The sequence below is a fragment of the Eptatretus burgeri genome, chromosome 6 (genome assembly GCF_056783735.1).
Source record: "Eptatretus burgeri isolate ZD-2024b chromosome 6, Ebu_testis_v1, whole genome shotgun sequence".
Classification (NCBI taxonomy): Eukaryota; Metazoa; Chordata; class Myxini; order Myxiniformes; family Myxinidae; genus Eptatretus; species Eptatretus burgeri.
This window is the reverse complement of record NC_140966.1, coordinates 21,810,869-21,835,868: the sequence shown is the minus strand read 5'-3', so window position 1 is coordinate 21,835,868 and position 25,000 is coordinate 21,810,869. Positions and strand designations below refer to the sequence as shown.

The window sequence follows — 25,000 nt, the reverse complement described above, 5'->3', positions numbered from 1 at the left end:
TTGTTGTAGTGTGGTTGGCGCTGTGGTGGGGATGGCATGGTTGTTGAGATGCTGTTTGTTTGAAATAAAAGATAGAGAAAGAAAAACGACTAACTCAAAGCGTCGCAGCCCGGATGGATCACATAAATTCCCTCTATACAACGGGTTTGGGCTAACTACACATGTACCTATGGAGATATCTCACCCGAGGGCCCTTTATGGTGTAATGCGAATTTCCACAGCCGTAACTATATATATATATATATATATATATATATATATATATATATATATATATATATATATATATATATATATATATATATATATACACACACACATATAGTTGTGGTTTTGGAAAACCCCATGCATTCGGAGTTGCATAGGATTTTTTATCGGCAGATATTTCTTTAGTTTATGTGAGACTGATCCTTGCCTTTTGTATAGTGGAGGGATATTTTGGGAGGGAGATGCATTTTGAGTTAGCATGGTAAATTTCTCTTTAATCCCTACATCTATCAATCCATCTTTTGACCCTTATTTAACTCCAGATACCCATCCATCACCAGTCCCTTGCTCTTTGCCTTTCAAACCATGCCACTCCTCACCACCCTTACTTTTTTGCCCTTCAAACGTCCCCCCCCCTCCCTTTTCGCATTCCACATCCGAAACCATCCCTCTTTTACAAGAGTCCGCACATCACAAATTACCAGATTAATCTGATTACTTCAACTCAACGGATAAGAATTACCTGTTAACTCTTGCAAAATATTCTTGATCAGATGCTTGCACACCATGGAATGAAATAGACCTTCCTTTTCACTGCCTGCAAAACTCCCATTTAAATCACAAGAGAGATAAAGGATCATTAGCGCTGTAGATATTCACTGTAGCTGACATCTTGCGTTGAACGGAAACAACAGCCACACCCCCTCTCAGCAGTTGTAAGAGTGGATCAGTTTGACCTCCGTGGAGAGTGGATGTGGAAACCTCTGAATGAAGTTTGTGATATTTGAGAGCCTGGGGAGATGAGGTTGATGGTAAAAGGCTGGAACTCTTCATGCTCAAGAGCTTTGGGGCACCTTTTTCACGAAGATCTCGGCTCTGCTCTCGAGGACTTTCCTTGTAGATTGACAAGCGCTCTCGTGAACGAAGTGTCTGATCCATCACACGTCTCGATTAACGCTAAGCGCTTCAATTCTCCACTCGTCGCCTGGCAGGAGCTGTTGACTTTTGTTACTCCACTCGCCCCGTCTGCTGGGAGGTGTCTCGTAGCACTCCAATCCACCACACGTCGCCTGCCAGGAGTACTCTCGACTCGTCTCATTTACTGTGACATTTCCACTCGTCTCGTCTCTGCTCTTCACTCGTCTTATTTTCCAGGAGTGCTCTCAATTCGTCTTATTTGCCGGGAGATATCGACTGCTCTTGACTCGTCTCATGTGCTGGGACTTTTGGTCTTGCTTTCGTCCATCAAGCTCTCCTTGCCACAAGTCCTTTAGCCAAGTCTGCACTTACATCTACCTGTTCGGGCTGCAAGAGCCACCACTGGGTAGCTTGCGCGTTGCATGAATCTGCACGTGGCATGAGCGGTGCGGGTCTGTATGCGACACAAACTTTCACGCATCTGTTTAAGGTGAGGCAGGAGCCATACCCATGCTCTGTTCTGCACTCTATCTACTTTCTTTCTATCTACATTTCTCCAGAATAATTTATGGTGCACCTTGCCATGTGTATAGACTAGGTTAAGACCGTGTAAGTGAAATCTGTAAGCTTTAAGAATAATTACTGTTCTCTTGAGCATTTTCATTGTGATTTCTGTCCATCCATTGTTGATACATGATCATGACTGCTATCGTAAATAACTGCCATTGCTGAGTGAATAAACCTTGTTGTGCTTGAATAAATGCATTTGGTAAACTGTTAAACGTTTCTGGCCTGCTCGCTTTTGTCCTTTCCTCTATTGGTCCGAAGTGTGTAAGTTTAGTTTGACGGGAGGTTTTTCCTCACTGATTGACTCAGTGATTAGCCAACAGCCATTCACGGTTCACTCGGCTGTACCTGATAAATAGACTGGTGGCTGTTGAGTGCGTGACCCCAAAATTGGGTTGCCGTGCCAATTGTAAGGTAAGGCGTAACCAAGGAGTGAAAATCCTGCTCAGCTCGGCAGTTCTAATTGGGGGCCACGGTTGCCTCACAACTCGTCCAACTGCAGAGTTATCTGTGGCTGGCATCCTCAGGCCAAGTATTCACACCCCTTGACTATTTCACATTTTGTTGTCTCAGCCTGAATTTGAAATGCATTAAATTCAAATTTTTTTTGTCACCGATCTACACGAAATACCCTAAAATGACAAAGTGAAATGATGTTTTCGAAAATTTTTACAAGTTAATTTGAAATGAAAAGGTGAAATGTCTTGCGTCAATGAGTATTCAGCCGCTCGAGTAACTTTGTAGAAGTGCCTTTGGCAGCAATTACAGCATCGAGTCTTCTTGGGTACATCTGTATCAGCTTTGCACATCTGGATTTGAAGATTTTCTCCCATTCTTCCATGCAGATTTGCTCAAGCTCTGTTAAGTTGGATGGGGAGTGTCGGTGAACAGTGATCTTCAAGTCTTTCTGCAGATTCTCAATGGGATTCAAGACTGGGCTTTGGCTGGGCCACTCGGTGACTTTCATGTTCTTGTTCTGAAGCCATTGCAGTGTTGCTTTGGCTGTATACTTGGGGTCATTGTCCTGTTGGAATATAAATTTTTGCTGCAGTCGAAGGTCTTTTGCACTCTGACGCAAGTTGTCCTCAATGATTTGCTTGCATTTGGCTCCATTAATTGTTCCCTCTATCCTTACAAGTCTCACAGTCTCTGCCACTGAAAATAATCCCCATGGCATGATGCTGCCACCACAATGCTTCACGGTAGGGATGGTATTAGATGGCTGATGAGCTGTGCTCGGTTTCTGTCAGACGTAGCACTTTGCATTCAGGCCAAAAAGTTCAATTTTCATCTCGTCAGATCACAGAATATTTTGACTCATGCTCTCAGAGTCTTTCATGTGCCTTTATTGCAAACTCCAGGCATGCTGTCATGTACCTTTTTCTCAAGAGTGACTTCTGTCTGGCCACACTTCCATAAAGCCTAGATTTGTGAAGTACTGCAGAGATTGTTGTCCATCTCAGCCAAGAAACTCTGTAGTTCTGTCAGAGGGGTCATTGTGTTCTTGGTCACCTCTCTGACCAAGGTCCTTCTTGCCCGGTCGCTCAGTTTGGTTGGACGGCCAGCTCTCGGAAGAGTCTGGATAGTTCTGTATGGTTTCCATTTCATAATGATGGAGCTCACTGTGCTCTTAGGAACCTTCAACACTGTAGAAATTGTTTTATACCCTTCCCCAGATCGATGTCTCCTCAAGCTTTGTTAAGTTGGATGGAGAGTTCCATTTGTCAGTATTCCAGACACATGGAACCGTATCGTTAACACCTGTGTGGTCATTCTTGGCTAACCTGTCCTTGACGTTGGTGAATGTCTGTCTAATGGTGTGCACAGGTCAAAAATTCACCGAGAGCTTACAGTTTATCAAAAGCCCACAAGCAAGAAGTTCATTTATGACTCATGTCTTGTATTGGTTGTCCCTCATACGCCTTGTTAAAGTCTAATGCAAACATGGGGAAAAACAGCTTGTGGGAAAAACTGATCGAGGACTACACAATAGCACTGAGTTTGTATAAATTGTCTCATTACTACATCCAACTGCATGAAACCATGTTATCCCTCGACACATTCTCCTTGTTCACTGAGGTCCCCACAGTATTTGTAGTTTTGGTAGTCGGACAGCCCCTTATGGAGGATGAGTTTTATAAACCGGCCACTGGCACATTAAATGCTGAAGATATGTGTGACCTAAGTGTGTGCCTATCTTCTTCTTATTTTGTTCTTGATGGCGTGTATTACAAGCAAGTTACCTGCACCGCCATGGACTCTCCCGTATCTGCTGTAGTATCAAACGTGGTCATGGAAGAATTGGAGAAGCATGCCATCCCTACCGACCCAATATAGCTGTCCACGTCTGATATAGTTATGTCGATGTCATCTGCTCCAACGAGGCTTTCAGCATGATCCAGGAAGGCATGGTGGTCATTTTCATCCATCAAAATCACTTGCTTGGAGGAAGAGAATGGATCCTTCACTTTTGTTGACACCATGGCGATGAGGAGCCCCAATGGAATTTAAGCACTGTAGTGTGCAGAAAACCCACTCAGACCGACCATTGCCTTGCCTTTGGGTCATGCCAGCTTATGTTCCATAAACGAGCTGTAATTTACACATTTTTGAAAACGGCATGAGATATACCTTCTGCAGTGGACGGCAAGAGGAGCGAGGTCAGACGTCTTGGATTAGTCTTGGGGGGGGGGGGCAGTGGTTATCCTGACCGTTTATACACGATGGTCAAAATGGTCGTGGCAGCCCAAAATAATTGACACTCCACAGGACCAACCATAAGTTATGTGTGTTGCCTTTGTCTCCAGGGTTGTCTCCAGGGATTGGCAAGGTTTTGACATTGATAGGTGTGAGGGTGAATTTTAGACCTGCCAAACACTATTCGGCAGGTATTGACCAACCTCAAGGACAGGTTAGCTAAGAATGTCCTCGTAGGTGTGGTCGATACGGTTCCAAGTGTTTGTGGTGCTGAATATGTGGGAGAGACAGGAAGGACCGTGGGCCAATGCATCAAAGAACACCTTGAGACATTTGATAATGCAACCATTCTGAGAGGTATGCCATTGCCAAATATTGTTTAAGGGCTGGCCATACAACCTCTGGGACAATGTCAGCATCTTTGCTGCAACTCACTGCCATGCTTGGAGGCCAAAATTGGAGGCATGGCACGCTGGTGAATCTGATTCACAATGCACTGATGGTATGACGACAGACACAGTGAGACATGATTGGTCTTTATTCTTTCACTGAAACATGACTGACAATTAAGTTCAAAATCGTCATCCAGGGTGTTCCAAAAAGACTCGGCCAAATTTGGCTGTCAATATACTTAGAAACACGAATGATACACCGATACCCTTTGGTTTATATGATACGGAAAGTCATAACGTTTTGTGCACACCATTAGTACTCTTTAATGTGAGCTCCATTTGTCGTGCGCAGAACATCAAGGTGGTACACGAGTTATTGGCATGTTTGGCTCGGTGTCCACCAGTGCGCATGCAGCTGTGATCTGAGAATGAAGATCCTGCAGGTTTGCTCCCTTGGTGTTGTGGCCAACATCTTTGACAAACCCCCACAGAAAAAAATATCAAGGGGGGTTATGTCTGGTGATCATGAGGGCCAGGCGGTTGGTCCATCTCGGTCCATCCAGCGACCTGGAAATTTTTCATTCCGGACGGCTCGAACGATTAAGGCCCAATGAGAGGGAGTGCCATCCTGTTGAAAAATATCGGGTTGCAGGTCTTCAATCAGTGGGAAGACAAATCCTTCCAACATGTTCATGTAAATTGTTGAGGTCACTGTATCCTCCGCAAAGAAAAACGCAAACATGCTGAGCCAAACATGGCAAGAACTCATGCACCACCTTGATGTCCTGCACACGACAAACGGAACTCACTGAAGTGTATCGATTGTGTGCACAAAACTTTATGAGTTTCTGCATCATACATATACCAAGGGTCATTGTATCATTTGTGGTTCTAAATATTTTAGGTATTTTTGGAACACCCTGTACTACCCTTTAATCGCCATGGAGCACGAGGAATACCATTTTGTCATTGGCTGATTAACCTCCCATTACAACGAGCTAATATCACAGATGACATTCATTTGTCCAGTCAGAATGTTCACATAATTCATGTAAAAGTACAGACAGTGATTGCTATTCATCTATTCTATCTGCATTTACATGCAAGCCCAAATATGGGCTTTCTTTTTTTCTTTTCTTTGCAGGAGCGAGGCTCATGGAAGAGCAAGGTCGAACTGACAGTGGGACAGCCATCAAGGGATTCAACAAACAGGAAAAAAGGAGGGGATGAAACACTGAAAATTGCAAGTAAAGTGGTCGCGTTAGGAATGGTTAAAGGGGTTAGTACAGATCACGGGATCGAAATTGAAGGTGACGAGATTGGGGTGCACTATTTCCTTGAAGCCCTGAATGGAAGCATGAGATGGAACAACCTTTAAAAATGGTTCCATAGATTTGTGAAGTGGGGAAAAAGAGTTGAGGTATATAGTCAGCTTGAATTTTGGGAGCCTAACCAGAAGGGGGTTACTAGAACAACGTGGGACACGTGACCCCCTTCATATTTCTAACTGTTTTATTTATCTCTAAGTTGTTTTGTCTTTTCAAAAAATTCCCATGAGGGCTATACACAAAATATGTATGTGGTATGGTAATTTACACAGGAATTCCAAAACAAAATGAGGGTTCCTACCCCTCCCCATGCACATTTCAAGATGCTAACAAGTCTGGTAACACATGCAAAATTAGGTTATTTAGACTTTTTTTTACCCTTTTTTTTTTCGATACACTGTTGTGGCTCATGAGAGCTAACACACAGAACATACAACAAAGGGAGCAGGAGATAAGAGGGGGAGAGAGAGAGAAGCATAACAATAAGAGGGAACAGGGACATCAGGGGATCTGTGGAAAGAAGAAACGGGCGGGGTACATGGGTAAACAAGATGGTCCTACAGGGACTTTCAGTCGGGGAAAACGGGGAAAAAAGCAGAGGAGGGGAAAACAGGAGGTGGGTTTGGGGTGTGTTACCAGGAGTAAAAATGTTCATGTTTTTGGATGGGGGAAGACGTGAGATTTTGGCGAACAGCAGTTTTAAAGACCTGGAGGGAAGAGTGGGAATGAAGAGAGTGTGAGAGTTTGTTCCAGAGGTGGGGGAAAAAAGAGGAATGAAAGAGTGAAGGTGAGCAGTGATTCTTGATTTTGGCAGTTTCACCAGAAAGGGGTTGCTGTCAGACCGTGACAGCCCTGTGTAAATATGTGGGAGACATATCTCAAGACAGAGCGACGGGGCCAGGCCAGAGAGGAGATGATGGAAGACAGAAAGACCACTGACCTGCCTGTGGTGAGAAAGTGAGAGACCCAAAGACAGCCTCATCATGGGATATATCTATGATTCTAAATGCCTTGGTTTCCACAACGTGAAGCTGAGAAAGGTGAGAGGCGGAACACCAGCCCAGAGGGGAGAGCACTACTCCATCAGGCTGAGGATGAAAGCTTTGTATGTGGTCAGGAGCTCAGGTGTGCCAAGGAAGGACTTTGCATGATGGAGGAGGCCCAATCGGCGACTGGCTTTGGAGGCCAGCTTGGAAATGTCACTTTCCCATGAAAGATCATGGCAAATAGTGAGACCCAAAAGCTTGAGACAGAACTTCTTGAAGAGGATTGTTGAGAAAGTCAATGTGGCGGGTGGTGGAGGGGGGGTCCAGATAGTCCTTTCGGAGTGACATAGTGAGATTGTGAGTTTTTTTTCAGGATTGAAAGACATGTTCCACATGTTGGACCAGCTTGTGATTTTATCCAGACCTGCAGAGAGTGAATTAAGGCTTCTGCTTGCCGATCTGAGGGATGGCATTGTACGGCAGAGGTAGTCATCAGCAAAGAGATGAAGAGGATTTTCCAGAGAGTCGGAGAGATCATTGATGAAAACCAGACAAAGAACACGACCCAGAATGCTGCCTTGAGGAACTCCAGCCTGGACAGGAAGGGGATGAGAGAACTCCATTTGGGGCCACACGTTGGCTGCGACAGGAGAAGAAGTCTGCGAGCCATGAGTGGAGATGGCCTTAGATACCATGGGAAGAGAGTTTGGTGAGCAGGGCAGGGTGCTAGACCGTATCGAAAGCACGTGATACGTCTCGGGACATGGCTCTGATCTCATACATGTCTGACATTGAATTGAGGACATCCATCCATTGTTGGGAGAGCATATGCAGCATATCCAGGGTGGAGTGACCTGGTCTGAATCCAAATTGATGATCGGAAATTAAGCCATCAGAGAAGAGGAAGGATTTAATGTCAGAAGCGCTGATGAATTCCATAATCATACTGATGATTGGGAGCAGCCTGATTGGTCTGTAGTTGAAGGGATCTGTTTTATCGCTGATTTTAAGTGATGCTGTGATATTGTCTGATTTCCAAGGATATGGAAGATGATCTATGGGAAATGACATGGTGAAACCCAGGCAAAATGCTCTGTACTCTTATATATTATAGTATAGAGTTGTACTCTCATATATTATAGTTGGTAATAGGTCCTACTACAGTGGTCTGCAGAGAATTACTATAGGAAAGGAATGCCATTTTTGCCTGGGAAGGGCAGAAAGAGGAAGCGCAAGAGCACCAGAGCAGGTTTTTAAGACGCGTGAGCTGATGCGGTCCGGTCCAGTTGCAGAGTCAGAGTCTAGGGTTGCCAGAAACTTGACCCCCTTTTCAGCTGCAAAAGCACAATTTAGGAGCAATTGGGAACAACTGGGAAGGATGGGTACAGAGAGGGAGTGGTTAGGGACACAAGATTTTGAAGTAAACACAGAATTGAGACATTCAGCTTTCTCACGAATGGAGTTGGCTGTGATGCCATTTGAAATGAGGAAGGGGATTTGCTTTCAAGGATGAGAATGCAGGTTTTGCCTTCCAGGATGAGAATGCAAGTTGTTTTAAAGCAACAGCCTCACCACAGGAATCAGAATATGAAGAGTGGGAGGATGGTTAAGATAATTGAAGACTAGATGGGATGCATCTGTCCACAAGAGAGAGCAGTTTTCTGTAGAAGAATTCCAAGGCTGAATTAATATTAGTGTCGATTTGTATAAGAGACCAGTCCTTAAGTGGTAAAAAAAATGTTTTAACAAGTGAATATGCGAAGCTGGAATGTTGATGGTGGTCACACTTTATGCCCCACGAATACACGGGTTATGCGAAAAGCGGGACCGCGAATGTCGGAGTCCGATCACATTTTATATTTATTTTTACTTGAATAAACGAATTTCTGATTGTTTAGCAATCATCATCATCAGACAAATCATCTTCGTCCTGCTGAAGGTCTTTATCATCAACTTCCATATTGGACCTGTGGGCAACTTCCTTGCTGCTGTACATTTCAGTCCATTGATGATGCAAGGACAGTCAGATGGCCAGCAAGACAGAGCACACTTGCATGACATCAAACATATGACTTTTTGAGCTGGGGAACCTGTCATCCACTTGACATCTGGGCTGCCGTCTCCGCTGGCTGTCCATCCATGTCCTTCGATCGATTTGGGAATATCTGGATAGTTTATCAAACTCATCCTCCAGATGGCAGCCTGATAGTTTGCTCGACGTGTGTGTCGCAGAATTGTGCCTTCACAGGACGGAAGCTGTCCAGACTCGATTTCTCCTCTGCTGCAGAACATTTGGTGTTGCAGCTCATTGACTTCATTCCAATTTGGTGTTGCGTCAGTAAAGCAGACATGTGAATTCTTGAATGATGATGAAAACTTCATTTACAATGTGCCAGTTGGTATCAAGTACAGTGAATGCTTCTCTCATCTTTTGATCATGTAAGATAATTTTCAAGTTAGCAGTTATTGCCTGGCAAATGTGCTGACAGCATCGCATACAGTCCATGGATGAAGTCCCAGTGCTGCAGTCACTTTTGTGATGTCGACAAGCCTAATTGAAGGTTTGGTTCCACATCATATGAGGATTTTAGTGTTGACATCTCTGCTCAGTTTGAGGCAAATGATGAAGACATCATTGTCTTCTGTGTCACAAATCAAACCTAATTTATGTTCGGATAGGCGACAACGCATGCATACACGCACGCACACACGCACGCACACACACACGGAAGATTAGATAGCCCAGAGGGAAAGAAAGCAGTTGAGGGTAAACGACCTCTCAATACCTGGCACGGTCAGCAGACCAACGCAACCCAGAACGCTTAGGGAGAGTAGGTGGGAGGGATACTGGTTGTGTCTAAGATGTGGGAGCACACCTGTCCACTCTCACATTTTTGCCATGAGACTCACTACTTTCTGTTGAAAGTCACGTTCTCACGTTCTCGTGATAAATTCTCAAACTTTTTTTTTTTTAATCTCTCGCCAACAAAAAATATTTCCTCCATTCTTGCATTGCGACTGGTTTAACTGATGTTGTAACCTTGAATTTGACTTAAATCCGATTGCTTTGCGGAGTTCCGCACATAGTATATGAGAGACAGAGTACGATTCGTCAATTCTTGATGACCATCCTGATCCAATGAAATGTCTTGTTACTGGGGGGTTCATTTTTCACGTGAAATCGCCGCAAAATACTGGGAAATACTATCAACCTGCTCAAATAATACATCTTTATTTCAAGGATGATGAATGTTCTAATTCCTGCAGAGCATTTGATCTGTTGATGAAAATATAATATGTCTTATTTGTTGTTCATGTTGTTCATTTCTTTTAATCCATACAGGAGACTAAACAGTAACAACATGACATAAAAACCTATCTTCTGACTGAAAGAAAATGGATGAATTTGGCACAAGAATGCAGGAAATTGCATCTTAGACTCACCAGAAAGCAAACATTTTCTGGGGGGCATGCCCCCAGACCCCCCTAGATTTTTGGGCGCTTCCCACCCTCAATTCTCGGTCGCTTCACGACTTCACTGGACACATTTTACATTCTCACTCTTTTTCATAATTTTGGATTGACAGGTCTGTGGGAGTGGGGGGTGTGGTGTAGTACAATATGGGCGGTGCGGTGTCATGCAAGAGGAAAATGTGAATGCGAGTCAGTTCGTTCGCTCCTTCAGGTTCTGCCCGTAAAATAAGTCAGGCTTCACAGACGTTGTTCTTTAATGCGTCCACAGTAGATGAGATGGAGAGAAAGAACAATGGAAGAAAAAGATGCATAAGAAGAAAGTCCCTATCATATCTGTGTGAATATCTGCATGTCTAAACCTCTGTACCTATTAAGGATCGCTCAAACAGAGCAGTCCCACCTCATGGCAGGAATGTGATTTATTTATTTCCCCCCCCCCTCCCCCCTCCCCCGCTTGGTCATGGGGAATCATGGCTCCTTTCGCTCCATGCCGACCAGCTCGCTGACTGCCTGTTTGCCGATCCTGTTTGGCTCCGCATTCCTTCAGCAGCACCAACAGCCCTGAACACGAAGTCGAGCAGCAGCAGCGACAATGAGCAGGGTAAACCAGATGAACTCGAGCAGGCTGACATTGACCCATGAGTAGGCTGACTGAATGAGAAGAGCGGAGAAGAGCGGAGGGCGAAGAGAGAACTGGCTCTGTTCTACCCTTTTTATGGGCCGAACAAAGGGAGGGGCTGAGAACCGGATCACGATGGGCTGTAGGCACAATCCCATTCCTCTGTTGGACCACAGCGGCCATAGGCATGCCCCACCATGCCTCGGAGTCGGAAAAAGGGCCAGATACTCGCTGCTCCGATCTTTACATGGGGCTGTGGTCTTCGGACCCATGCTCCAGCCCTGAATGTGGGCTGCTCTTCATTCTAACATGGAATTGTAGCGAAATCCCTGCACTATCCCCATAGGTCCCTTCAAAAGCCACAGCGCACGTCCGCGCCTCACGTTATGCCTTGAAACATTTCGACCCACATCCCCTCCGGATCGCTTGATTCTTCACTGCTGATTTGGTGACCATGGGGCAGTTGAGACTGTTAGAGAGCAGGATACTCTTGTCTTGACATTCGTAGTGAGAGATTGTGGCATTAATAGTGAGTGATGATCGCCGCGTGGCGCACATGGTGAGGGCCGAGTGCCACGTGGCGATCGTAGTGAAATGGGTGAATAAAAGTTGTGAGTTAAGCATGTATTGTGACGGGGATATTTTTTCCAGTTGTATGAAGCGGTTGTGGTGAATTTGGTAAGGTTTGGTGAGCGGAGTAAAGTCTGACGTGAGGTGGTGGTTGGGAATTGGCACGCACATTCGAATGGAGAATGGGCGCACAAACTCCAAAGGAACGATGTACTGTGAATTGTCTGCAGGTAGTGCAAACATGCTGGAGACGCTCATAGCGTGTTGCTCATTCTTATTTGTGTGGTGTGCGTGCTTGCTTGCATGGTTCGTGCCACAGAAAGGAAAAGGTCAAAGGTTAAAGTGAAGGTTAAAGAGATATGATGGAACTAACTAGGAGAGTCCCACATAACACATCTTTCCCCTTTTACCCACAAGAAATATTGAAGAGACTAAGACATATACTATTGAAATAACTACCTTGGGATTGCTGTTTATTGTGTGCCATTGCCTTTGAGTCATGCAGTTTTTCTGACATGCAACTATGTAATATATATATATATATATATATATATATATATATATATATATATATATATATATTTATTTGTATATATCTATATGTATTTATATGTATATATATTTATATGTATATATATATTTATATGTATTTATATGTATATATATCTATATGTATTTATATGTATATATATATATATATCTATATGTATTTATATGTATATATATATCTATATGTATTTATATGTATATATATCTATATGTATTTATATGTATATATGTATATATATATATATATATATATATATATATATATATATATATATATATATATAGTGCTCCCTCGCTATATCGCGTCTTCACTACATCGCGGGTTTTCAATGAAGAGGCGCCTGATGAAGAGGCGCCTCCAGTAGGAGAGATTTAATGCTCTTCTTGGCTGTGCAGTACTACATTCATCTCATCATCGTCATCTTCATCGTCATCAGTACTGTACAGCTATCATCATCATCGTCATATCTTCATAGGTCAGTACCCATAATACGTTTTTTTTATATTTTATAGTACAATATAGTATTTTAAAAATTATTTTTGGTCTTCGGCTTTGCAGCCCCATGAAGTCGCATTTCCGATGGAAAAAAAAAAAAATTTTTTTTAAATAACTGATTAAATGTGTGTGGATGCTGTATAATGGTTTAAAATACGTCTAAAATGTGTTTAAATATATTTAAATAATAAAATTAATATGTGGTTTCTACTTCGCGGATTTTCACCTATCGCGGGTGGGTCTGGAACGCATTAACTGCGATAGGTGAGGGATATATATATATATATATATATATATATATATATATATATATATATATATATATATATATATATATATATATATATATATATATATATATATATATATATATATATAAGGTGCTTCCAACCAAAAGTAAAATATACCAATGTCACCCGCAGGGTGACCCATATCTTGCCAAAAGGTGACCACGTGTGACTTCTTTAAGGTCACACTGAGGTGAACAGAGCTGCTATCCACTAGGAGCGACTCCTTGAGCAATATCTGCCTACGAGAGATTCCGATGAGAATCGTTCTACAGAGTAACCATGAAAAATATGCGTTTGCCTTATAACGTCACCAAATGACGTCATAATGTCTCAAGCTTGACATATCTTGAAAGCACTCATCGAGCTAATCAATTTGAGGTACTACACGATATGGTTCCTAAAACTTGAAAATTTGACCTTGGGGTCAAATATGTTTGACCTTAGGCACTAACCATGAAGGTCAAGGTCAATCGCCACCAAAAATTAATCAGTTGAGCGCCAGACCATGAACTATATTCCCATGAAGTTTGAAGACGATCCGATCAAAATTACTCAAAAAATAAGGGTTTCGTCGAGTCCCCTGATTTGCGACAAAGTGACCTTGACCTTTGACCTTGACCTTCAAAATTTTGTGCACTGAAAGGGACTTCTATAGGCCTCTGATATGAGAAGTTACAAAAATTTCCAATGATAACTGTGCTCTGTTTGTCTGTAATCACGTATAAAAAATTCTGCAAACAAAAAAATAAAAATAAAAAAAACATACAAGCTGACTAACATATCTTGCAAAAACTTCGTTTTGGCAAGATAAAAACTAGATCGACTGCTAATTTGAGCAAAACAGCAAGAGCAGACTCCGTCTCGGGCAACGTTTTGCCGGCTTTGCAGTCTGCTTCATCAGGCACAATAGACTGCGAAGTTCATCAGGCAGGCACAAAAAGGCACAAAATGATGAAGCCGGCGAAACGTTGCCGGCGAAACGTTGCCCGAGACGGAGTCTGCTCTTGCTGTTTTGTTCAAATAGCAGAGTCTATCTAGTTTTTACTTTTGGTTGGAAGCACCGCCACCTTCTTTAAAAATGTGTAATTCCAACCGTCCCAATCTAATATATATTTGAAGGGAAAAAAGAACATGATATTAATTTTCTGTAAATTGCCATTCATGCAAACAAGTAAATGTTACAAACTTGGATGATCCCGCTATTATTGTATTTATTGCCAAAGCTTGTTTTGAACATTTCAATCGGAAGTTCTAAATATTCTGAAATGAATACGAAGACATTAACATTGCATTTCAAATTGAGATCCTTTTTTTTTTTTGCTTTGTTACACTCTTCACAGAAGCCTGCAGTGACGATGGTGACGTCACTCAGCAATGGTCCCAAAGTTCCATCAACAACCTCTGACCTGGCAAGTGTCCCTATCAACCTTCAGACTACGAGTAAACTGCTTTCTGAAAATGTTGTCCGAATTTTGCCCAAGATGCCATCACAGTCACAGGTAATGATCATAGAAATTAAGATTGTGTTTTTAGATTCTTCATTTGTCTGCTCATAACATGTTGACGAGAATTTTTGCATTTTGTATTGGTTGAGGTTCATAAGCAACCCTATCACTAACCATTCTGAATGAAGATTCCCATCCTCCTTCCTGCTCCCCCAACCCTCATGATAAGTTGTAAAATAATTCACACCACTACATTTCTTGGATGTTAGTAATGGACACACGTACATGCATGGGGTGCCTGCTAACTCATTTTTACTTGCTTTTCCTAACCTCACAATATCGCCGCTATTGAGTGTGGGCGGTTTTTGGTAATTTTCCAACTTTTGTGCAATGCCTGATATTTGCTTGGTCTTGTAATCTTGCAATGTTTCATTCATTTTGTTTTGTGTGCTATATTATTGTACATACTGTATTTAATGCATGAAATTGCATAACAGTTTCTTGAGACTATCTGCTCCCATACATTTCCTATACCCCCCCCCCCCCCAATCACCATCTCACATGTGACATTATTCTGATTCATCTCTCTGTTTCAGTCTGCCTTGCCATTAGCTTCTTCACCAATAAAGGTTCCCCAACTGTCTTCAGTACATCGGCTAACTGGACGAGCCCCATCTTCCCTTCCTCAAGTGAGTCAAACTTCACTTGTAATCATTCTACATTATGTTAAATTATGCATTTCAACCTGTCTTTTCCTTGCAGAATTTTGTTGAGGTTCACATGTCTCAGCAATTTTAATGCTTTTGTCATAGACTCAATGCTTTGGTGAAACATTATCCCATTGATACCAGAACTTATGTTAATTAGCAGGCAAAGACTAAATATACAATTTTTTTTGTTATTATTTACCCAGGTGCGACCCAAACCTTATTCCGCGGTGGTTTCACCAGTACAGGCCACCACACAGTCAACAACAACACTGACTCTTCAAAAGCCAACAACGCTCTTGACTGTCCGAAGTCCTTTGCTGTCTGGAGCAGAAACTACAAGTCCAACTCATGGGCGTCCACTCAATGGACAGCCACTCGCACCACGGTCAATACAGAGCCAATTAAGGACACCTGGCCTTGCCAGCCAACCAGGGACGCCATCACCTTCATCAGCCTCATCTTCTTCGTCTGCCTCATCTATATCATCATCTTCGTCATCAGTTTCTCCTGGTCTTGTACAACTCTCAGCGACCTCAACCCTATTGAACAGAGAGAGTGGCAGCAGACAGGTTGGCACCCAAAATTTTAATTTGCCACCGTGCAAGTCACGAAGCTTTGAATTATCATAATTGATTGAATCAACATAATGTTGATGGAAATATACTAACCACCGTTGGAAGCAAGGAAAATCTGAGGTTTTGGACGTTAATATGCTGCGACAAAGTATTTTACACTGAAATGTCAGATTATTCTTGCTTCACATGGCAGTTAGAATATTTCGATCAACGTTATTTTGATTCCATCCATCACTCTACCTGTCCGCCAATGCGTAAGAACACTAGCCTTCACAATTAAGAAGTTTTCCATTTGACTTTGAATTATTGTATTTTTAATGTCATGTTTGCCTTGTGATTGATGTAATTAACATAGATTACTATGTCATACAGAACTGTATTTCTTTTTTTAATTGAAGCTTTGTCTCATTTTGTATTCTTACTTACACAGCATAACTCTGTATATGTAATCACTTCTATAATTTTTGCAGAAGGCAGCAAAACTTTGGCTCATCTTGAGTGAATGATGAGAAAGAAAGTAGCATGACTCAATGATGCAGCAGCTGCAAAGCCATTTGTTACCATTGCTGTACTTGCATTAATTGAATTAATATTTCACCAAGACCGAAATTATTTGGATCTCAAACAGTTTACATTCCCACCTGAACATTTAGCTCATGACGTTAGAATCACAAGTTCAAATATAAGACATTTTGTTGAACTGTACATTGTCTCATGTCCTTGTAATTAATATATCAGGACACTAATGTCCATGTCCTTTACCTAGCTGTCAGTTGCCTATGCACCGCCCAAATAAAGGTATGCGTCAGAAGAACATGTTGCATGCTTGGAAAAGGATCACCTGAAGAACAGTTACTTACTATGTTAGTATCTATGTATATAAAAGCGAAATGTTTGTTTGTGACCTCACTGCTTTGAACTCCCAAGGTTAATCGTGCCAAAACTTTCTACAACCAGAAGGGCACTCGGCAGAGTGCATACCTCCGCCACGTAATGCCTGATCCACGAGAACACATCAGGCCCAATACATTTTTGAAATATCTTGCTATACAGTACTATATCGTTTTTGGCTTTATCTCTCAATGGTGGTGAAGAATCACTTTAGAAATTAAATAATTATCTTATCCAGATCCGGATTCAGATCTTCACCAAAGTCAAATCAATTCGTCCTTGCCACACACCTAACCTCTCTACCAAGTTTCATCCGAATCTGTCCACAACTTTTTGAGATATCGTGCTCTATATCAGTTTAGCCCGATCTCTCAATGGTAGTGGGGCAGATAACAGCAATTTTTGAGAGGAATCGTGCAAATGATGATACAAGCATCAAATTTGGCACATTTGTTCTCCAGGGGATTCCAATCAAATCTGCCTGATTGGCCATTTGAAAATCCAAATTTTGAAAAAATTGAAAAAAAAAAAATTCTAAAAAGTCAAGATCACGAATCAATGTTGGATGCCGGCTGAAATTGGTGAATGTTTCAGAAACGTCATCAAAGACGTTCCAAGTCTGCCATGCAGTTTTCTTCCCTTTACCACGGAAGGCAGACATGACGTCACATCCAGTGAACGTATGGAAGTATGGGATCCCTCAAGCTTTCTCAGACCCTATTGCAGAAACTACCTCATGGACTGGAATCCATCGCGCCTTGGCTCCTTGGACAAAGGCAATCCACATGTTCTCAAGACCTAGTTCCTGTAAGGATGGCAGTACAGATATTGCTATGACTAGTACGTCCGTGTCATTAGCCTTAATGATAATGGACTTGCTACCATCCGTCGTTGCATCCCTGGTGTGTACAAAAATTCAAGTGTCAGCCTCTTCATGACAACATGGAGACACAGCATCCAGTGACTTCCTTGTGCTGCTAATGGCATCTTCTCCTTTTGTGACAATGACTGTGCTTGTCATCTGTGCTTCACACATCTTTTCCGCAAGGAAGTGAAACAGCTCAGTCTTGTTGCTGTCATCTCGAAGAAAGCTTCTCCAGTTACTTGGGGTCTTACTGGTTCCTGTCACTCTTCTTCTGATTCCTTGCCTCCTTTTCGACCTTGCCTCGGACTTCGGACTTGACTTCTTGTACACATCAAACACTACGTCCACCCTCTCATACCTGGCAACATAGGATTCCACCTTTGGGATGATGTCTTCTTTAGCATAGTCATCAAATATCTTTGAAGTGTGTGGAGGTAGGGCATTGATAAGTGCTGAGCCATCAATGATGACTCCATCTCCCCTTGGTTCTCTGTCTGGGATGTTCACTTGTGCTTCAAGAATTTTAGCCAGCTGTGACTTCAAATTTTTTTGAAGTTTTATTTATTTATTTATTTTTTCAAAATTTGATTTTCAAATGGCCAATCAGGCAGATTTGATCAGAAAGCCCTGCAGAACAGGAATGCCAAATCTGATGCTTGTATCATAATTTGCACGATTTTTCTACTCTACTACACTATGGTGAAGAATCACTGAAAAATTTATTGTAGTTGGATCTAGAATCACTTGAAATATTATTAGATCCGCATCTTCACCAAAATTGAACCAATTCTTCCTTGTCACACACCCAGCATATCCACCAAGTTTCATCTGAATCCGTCCATAACTTTTTGAGATACCGTGCTATGTATCATTTATGGCCGGATCTCTCAATGGTGACGAATCACTTAAAAAATTCTGGTAGTCGGATCCGGGTCCGGATCATCACCAAAATCTAATCAGTTCGTCCTTGTCACACACCGATCCTGTCCACAAAATTTCATCTGGATCCGTCCACAACTTGTTGAGATATCCTGTACACAGACAAATAGACAGGGATGAAAACAACCCCCTTCACCTTCGGTGGTGGCAGTAAGAAGATTTTTAACCACGATGCACTTAAATAGGCCTTTAAACCAGCCATGAGGAGGTCATTTAGCCTATTATTGCCATGTTGCACTCCAGAGTTAATTTATTTACTCACGCGAGGTAATTTTTTGACTACAGTTTCACTCCTGTAGACCCTTGAGACCCCTTAGACCCCTTGGACTTATTAAACTCTTTAGACCCTGTTAAGACATATAGGCCTTCGACCCTTTCAACACTTTTCAGGCCTCCAGACCTTTTTAGACCATTTGGACACTTCATACCCCTTTTGCTTTTTCGCCCTTGGACCCCTGTCAACATTTAGACCCATTTACGACCACTTGGACCCTTTCAACATGTTAGATCCATTTATGACCCTTGAAACGCTCTATATCCCTTCGATCCAATTGACCCATTCGACTTTTACACCCTTTTTGACCTTTTAAGATGCTTAAGAACTTAAGACCCCTCTCGACCCCTTAGAAAATTGAAAAAAAAATCCCCAGAAAATCGTTTTTGATGACGTTTTCCACGCACCACTTGCGTTGCATCACAAGTTGCAATGACAAATCAAAATTGATTTCCCAAAGTCAAACTGATGTTTAAAAATGAAACTGAAACGACTGATCTATGGATCATCAGAATGGAAACCAGAATGAAATGCTGTGAGAAATACTGAATGGAAATTGTCGAAAGCAAAACTATGGGGAGTGCAGAGAGATGGGGGCAGGTTGAGGACTGAAGTGATGTGGAGAGGGATGGGTGCTGGGTTGGCATGGAAAGAACTTTGGTGATCTTCTGTCACGACTCTCTAACGGCATTATTTTAACTCGAATTTGCTATCTAATTTAATTTTGCATCGTGGCTAAGATGGTTGAAGATTCGGGTGCAAAAAAAACAGGAAGAAAATCGTATGGATATTGATGCTCTAAAAGGCACAAAGTCGTTTCTGGTTGGGCGTGATGTTGGGAGGGGGAGAAAGTTGGGTGGGGGTAGAGGGAGGCGGGAAAGAGAAGGGGAAGGAGGCGGACACAGTGAGGGGAGTGAGGGGACAGAGCGAAGGGAGGGAGGGGGACAGAGCGAGGGGAGGGAGGTGGACAGAGCGGGGGAGGGAGTTGGACAGAGTGGGGGGAGGGAGGAGGAACAGAGTGGGGGAGGGAGGGGGGCAGAGTGGGGGAGGGAGGGGGCAGAGTGGGGGAGGGAGGGGGGCAGAGTGGGGGAGGGAGGGGGCAGAGTGGGGGAGGGAGGCGGGCAGAGTGGGGGGAGGGAGGCGGGCAGAGTGGGGGGGAGGGAGGCGGGCAGAGTGGGGGGAGGGAGGCGGGCAGAGTGGGGGGAGGGAGGGGGACAGAGTGGGGGAGGGAGGCGGACAGAGTGGGGGGAGGGAGGGGGACAGAGTGGGGGGAGGGAGGCGGACAGAGTGGGGGGAGGGAGGCGGACAGAGTCGGGGAGGGAGGCGGACAGAGTCGGGGGAGGGAGGCGGACAGAGTCGGGGGAGGGAGGCGGACAGAGTCGGGGAGGGAGGCGGACAGAGTCGGGGAGGGAGGCGGACAGAGTCGGGGGAGGGAGGCGGACAGAGTCGGGGGAGGGAGGCGGACAGAGTCGGGGAGGGAGGCGGACAGAGTGGGGGAGGGAGGCGGACAGAGTGGGGGGAGGGAGGCGGACAGAGTGGGGGGAGGGAGGAGGAACAGAGTGAGGGGAGGGAGGAGGAACAGAGTGAGGGGTGAGGGGGAGGAAGGGGGAGAGGAGAGAGTGTGTGTGCAGGGGGAAAGAAAGGGGGTGGAGGGAGAAATATAGAGGAGAGAGTGGGGAGGGTTAGGAGAGTTTGAAGAGTTGAGGTCCTGGAATCGCATTTTACATTACGTGGAATTTCCATGGGTCCCTGCTCCTGTCCCATTTGCCACAGAATAAAGCCTACTCTTTCCTTTTCCATTCTTCACTGGAATCTGCTGCATTTAAAATCGATCACCGATCTACACTTTAAACACCAGAGAAATACTTAGTAAAATACACATGTCGTAAACATTAATTCTGTCTTCATTGTGCCAGACTACACAGACCTCACTTTGTGTGTACTACAGTAATGTGTTCAGAACTGACTTCTGCTTTGTTACATCGACCACGCAACAGAAGGAAGATCAAGTTGCTATGATTTTTGCATTTTGCATTATGGCTCATCATGAATGTGAGTTTAATTAAACGTGATCCGATATAACTCTATAAGGTATAAAGGGTCTTAAAGGACTTTGAGCACAGAGAGTCAGCAAGCAAAGCGCAATGCAGATGCAGCTGAACATTGGCAACCTTGTGTTGATATGTCTCCATCTCGCCAGCAATCAATAATTGAACAACGTAACTTGTATATGTGATGTACACAGTCAGCAAAGCAATGGTTTCGATACTAGTGCATGGGTGAAACTCTTCCATATGTGTAGATAAATCCGTGTTTTTGTAACGATCCATTCGTAGGCTTCTGTATTTTTGTTGTCAGAAAAGCATGCCATGATTATAAGGACTTGAGGTGCTATTCCGATATGCTGATTCATTTCTTAACCCATTTCATCTGAATGGGGTGCAAGGCTGACTCATCATGACGACGACTGTGTATTACTCACATGGTAGTTTTTTTTACAAGGCATTATTGTAGAAGTCAACTGGGTAAAAAAGTTTACAAGCTCCTTTACCATGATCAGATGTCCACCAGACAGGAGAAAGTCCGTCTATGTTGGCAAATACATAAATTGCGTCCATTGCTGGATTTTGCCATCGCCATTCGCTCCCATTTGAACTTCACTAAAAATACTGAAGTTCCGTCTTTACATTGCATGAAGTAAAGACGCGATTCTGCTGCACACAAATACAAAACTAGATAATGTCTGTTGGTCACGATGAAGTTTGTGATCACATCGATACGAGACCATTAAATCTTAACAAGGAACTTTGATGCAGGAGGCCATTTGGCCCATCATGTCTGTGCTGCATCACCACCACATTAATCTGGCCGGCTCTCGCCTCGGTTTCACTGAGGGGGACAAAAATGATGGAGGACTGGCGATGAGAACAGTATGGCATGCACAAAGATTAGAGTGTTATAAATGCAAAATGGAATCGATATTTTAAAACCCATTTATTTATTACGACTTGCAACGTTTTCTTGTACACATCACATGTGATGTGTGTGTTTACTGACCCCTGCTGGAGGGTGTGGTTAGAATTGTTAACTCCGTTGATCTCTTTGTGGAGAACATTACCAATTTTCACCTCCCCTGTGGATTTGCCATTGAAGCCGCACCAAAATGGTTTCTCATGTGCTACATTTTCAATGGTCAGTCACCACACCAATAACAGTTTATTATATGAAGGCACAGGACAACGAAAATGGAGAATCCTGGGACAAAAGGTAGACATGAAAATGGGCAGAGAAATAGAGTACACTCGTGATCCAATATTTAACAAAAACCCACTAGATAAACTATAGTTTCATCAAAACAGCCTCAAGCACACACGAGAGGGTACCAGGCAAGGTCTTTTGGGCAGACATGGTGTTAATGAGTCCAGTATCCACCAAGTAACGAAATGTGCATAAACATAAGAATGGTCGTGAATGCTCTGCTTTACACTGGAGTGAGGGTGAATCTGGGAAACCACTCCATTTCATGACTGTGAGTTTAAACAGATCGTGAATGCTCTGGCTTTGCACCATGAGCAAGGGTGATTCTGGTAGGGTGATTCACTTTCATTTTCATGAGTAAGAGTGATTCACTTTTCTTTGCAAAGTGTGTTTTTGTTGTTGTTGTTGTTATTGTTACAATATGGACAAGATCACCCCTAAATGTGGTATATGTAAAATGTATATTTTGACAAATTTTCCAGGGGGCCATGCCCCCAGACTCCCTGGTAAGAAGTCGTTTTGCTTGTTACCTTCCTTTTTTCAAAACTTCTACAGTTTCACCTATGCTGTTAATAATGAAGAGTCCTAAGTGGGACAGACGCTTGTCTTCCAATGGATGGATAGTGGTTGTAGTTTTGGTGCATTCGATGATAAAGTTGATTTTCAGTTTGATTTGATGAAAAATCATGGGTCTGAGTGGGCTGAGAGGCTTGATAACATGATTGTATTCGTGCAGTGAAAACTATGTCAGATGTGCGGGTCCTGAATCGATGAGAGAGAAAAAAAAAAAACCTTCCATTTGTTTTTGTCCCGTGAAAGGATCCTTAAGCCCCTTTTGACCATAAATGGGGTAAAAGAGGTCTCAATGGTGTAGTTTTCTAAAGGTTGTAAGGGTCTAAAGAGGTCTAAAGTGTTGAAAGGGTCTTAAACGACTTATAGGGTCTGCAGGTCTTCGGGATCTAAAGGGTGTAAAGATCTATAGGAGATTAAGGGGGTCTAAAGGGTAGCCAACATTGCAATAGTAGTTCGGGTATAAACAGTCTAAAGGGTACATTCCAATTGGGATGAGGGTCAAAAGGGTGTAAGTGTCTAAAGTATAAAGTATATAAAGGGTCTTAAAGTGGTCTAAATAGTCTAAACACTCGAAATGTTAAAAGGGTCTGCAGGTGTAAGGGGTCTATAGAGTATATTGGGGTTTAAAGGGTCATAAGGGGTCTAAACATCTAAAGGGTACATTCCAACAGTAATGAGGGTCGAATGGGTCTTAAGGGCTCGAAAGGATGTGAATGTCGAAAGGTTTTAAAAATGTTCTTCAATGGTCCAATATTTTAAAGGGTCTTAAGGGGTCTCAAGGTCTATAGCTTTGATGAGTGTGTTCCAATAGTAATTAGGGTTTAAAGGGTTCTAAATTGGTCTGAAGGGTGTAAGGTTTATTTGGTCTCTCCGGTCTAAAAAGAGTCTAAAGGGGTTAAAAGGTCGAAGTGGTTTAAAGGGTCAAAGGATCTTAGCATTCTAACAGGTCTAGAGGGTATAAAGTATTGAAGCGGTCAGATGAACTTTCCATAGCAACACAAAACCACATTACAAATGCAACCACTCACTCACTCACTTCACCAATACATAATACAATTCTAACCACTGGCTCATACTTTACAGAATCAATATCTCACCAACTAAATCAACAATCGATCTTCTGACCCCTGACTAATGCAAATCCCACGATCACCCAATCATCAAAATGTGTAATCAACAGCTTCCCCGAACAGAAATCCAAAAATACTTGGAAACACACTTGTCCCTCACATGGCTTCTACTAAACACATACACCAAACCACAGCTGAAGTCAATCAAAAACTTAATGCATGAAAAGCAGCACACACTAATTTTGGTTCAACAAAAAGAATACCTAACCACAATTGAACACGACTTTGACATCACAGGAACACTCTTCATTGATGCCACCCAGACACCAGAACACCCATGTCACCACTTTTTCAATTACCCACCTCCTCCTCGACACCAAATACCTCAACTGCAACTTACACATCATCTTCTCAAATGTGTCATCTCCACCCACAAATACAACATCTCGGAAAAACATTCACAGTCGCATCACCACCACAGCTTTGCAACAACAGAATAACAGTAAAATACTCATCAAACCACATTCTATGACCCATCCATTTGAAAATAGCCCTTCTGCGCTCCTCCGGAGTAACACCAGCCAGACTCCGTTCTGGTTACCAACCAGCACTCCAAAAAAACAAACAAACACAAACTCGATCCAATTCAGGACCACTGCCCACACAGTCGCCTTCAACCTGACACAGTACACCACCTAATCACAATCTAGCCTCAACACACACTATTTAGACAACTTTCCAACATCTATTTTCTTTACGATCTCTGGGGAAATCCTGTCTCAGGGCAGGTTTCCTTGAGACCATGGGCTTCCAGTGAGGATAATAGGGGAGACTTCATGATGATGATGATGATATTGTACGCATAACTTGTTGTTTGATATCTTCACAGATCTCTCATATCCTGTGTTTCTACGGTATCATTTGCCAGAGAGGGCATATTCGGATTTTTGCCATTGCCATTGCCAAGCACGAGTGACACGATATCTTTGCATGATTGCAGGATAAGCTCCACAACTATATGATACAACTTCTCAGCATGAGTGGTTTATAGTTACACAGCATAAAAGAGCATAACCTTCCACCTTAATCAAACTTGCCTTTATTTGACACTTCTCACTTTACAAATAAAAATGCAGATTTTTTTGATTTTTTTTCCATTCTCAGGATGTCTGTTTTTGAGATGACGCGACAGTTTACTTAGTTCATCGATGCAGCAAACAAAACCTCGCAACAAATGGCCCATTGTGGTTTTTCAACACCAGAGGTAATGATGCTGGTGAAATCAAAAACAGTGCCTCATTGTACTT

General features: G+C 42.9%; 1 protein-coding gene across 9 annotated transcripts in view; it reads left to right on the top strand.

Annotated features, from left to right (window-relative positions):
- Positions 1 to 25,000, top strand: part of PHF21A (PHD finger protein 21A) — a 240,559-nt gene that overhangs the window by 133,638 nt on the left and 81,921 nt on the right. For 5 of the 9 annotated variants that reach the window (XM_085884258.1, XM_085884257.1, XM_085884263.1 and 2 more), the window contains 4 exons: positions 5,926 to 6,024; positions 14,434 to 14,592; positions 15,135 to 15,227; positions 15,452 to 15,817. In XM_085884258.1, the coding sequence (XP_085740384.1) occupies positions 5,926 to 6,024; positions 14,434 to 14,592; positions 15,135 to 15,227; positions 15,452 to 15,817 (717 nt within the window). The remainder of the gene's footprint in view (positions 1 to 5,925; positions 6,025 to 14,433; positions 14,593 to 15,134; positions 15,228 to 15,451; positions 15,818 to 25,000) is intronic. The other 4 variants (XM_085884260.1, XM_085884259.1, XM_085884265.1 and 1 more) reach the window with 1 other exon arrangement.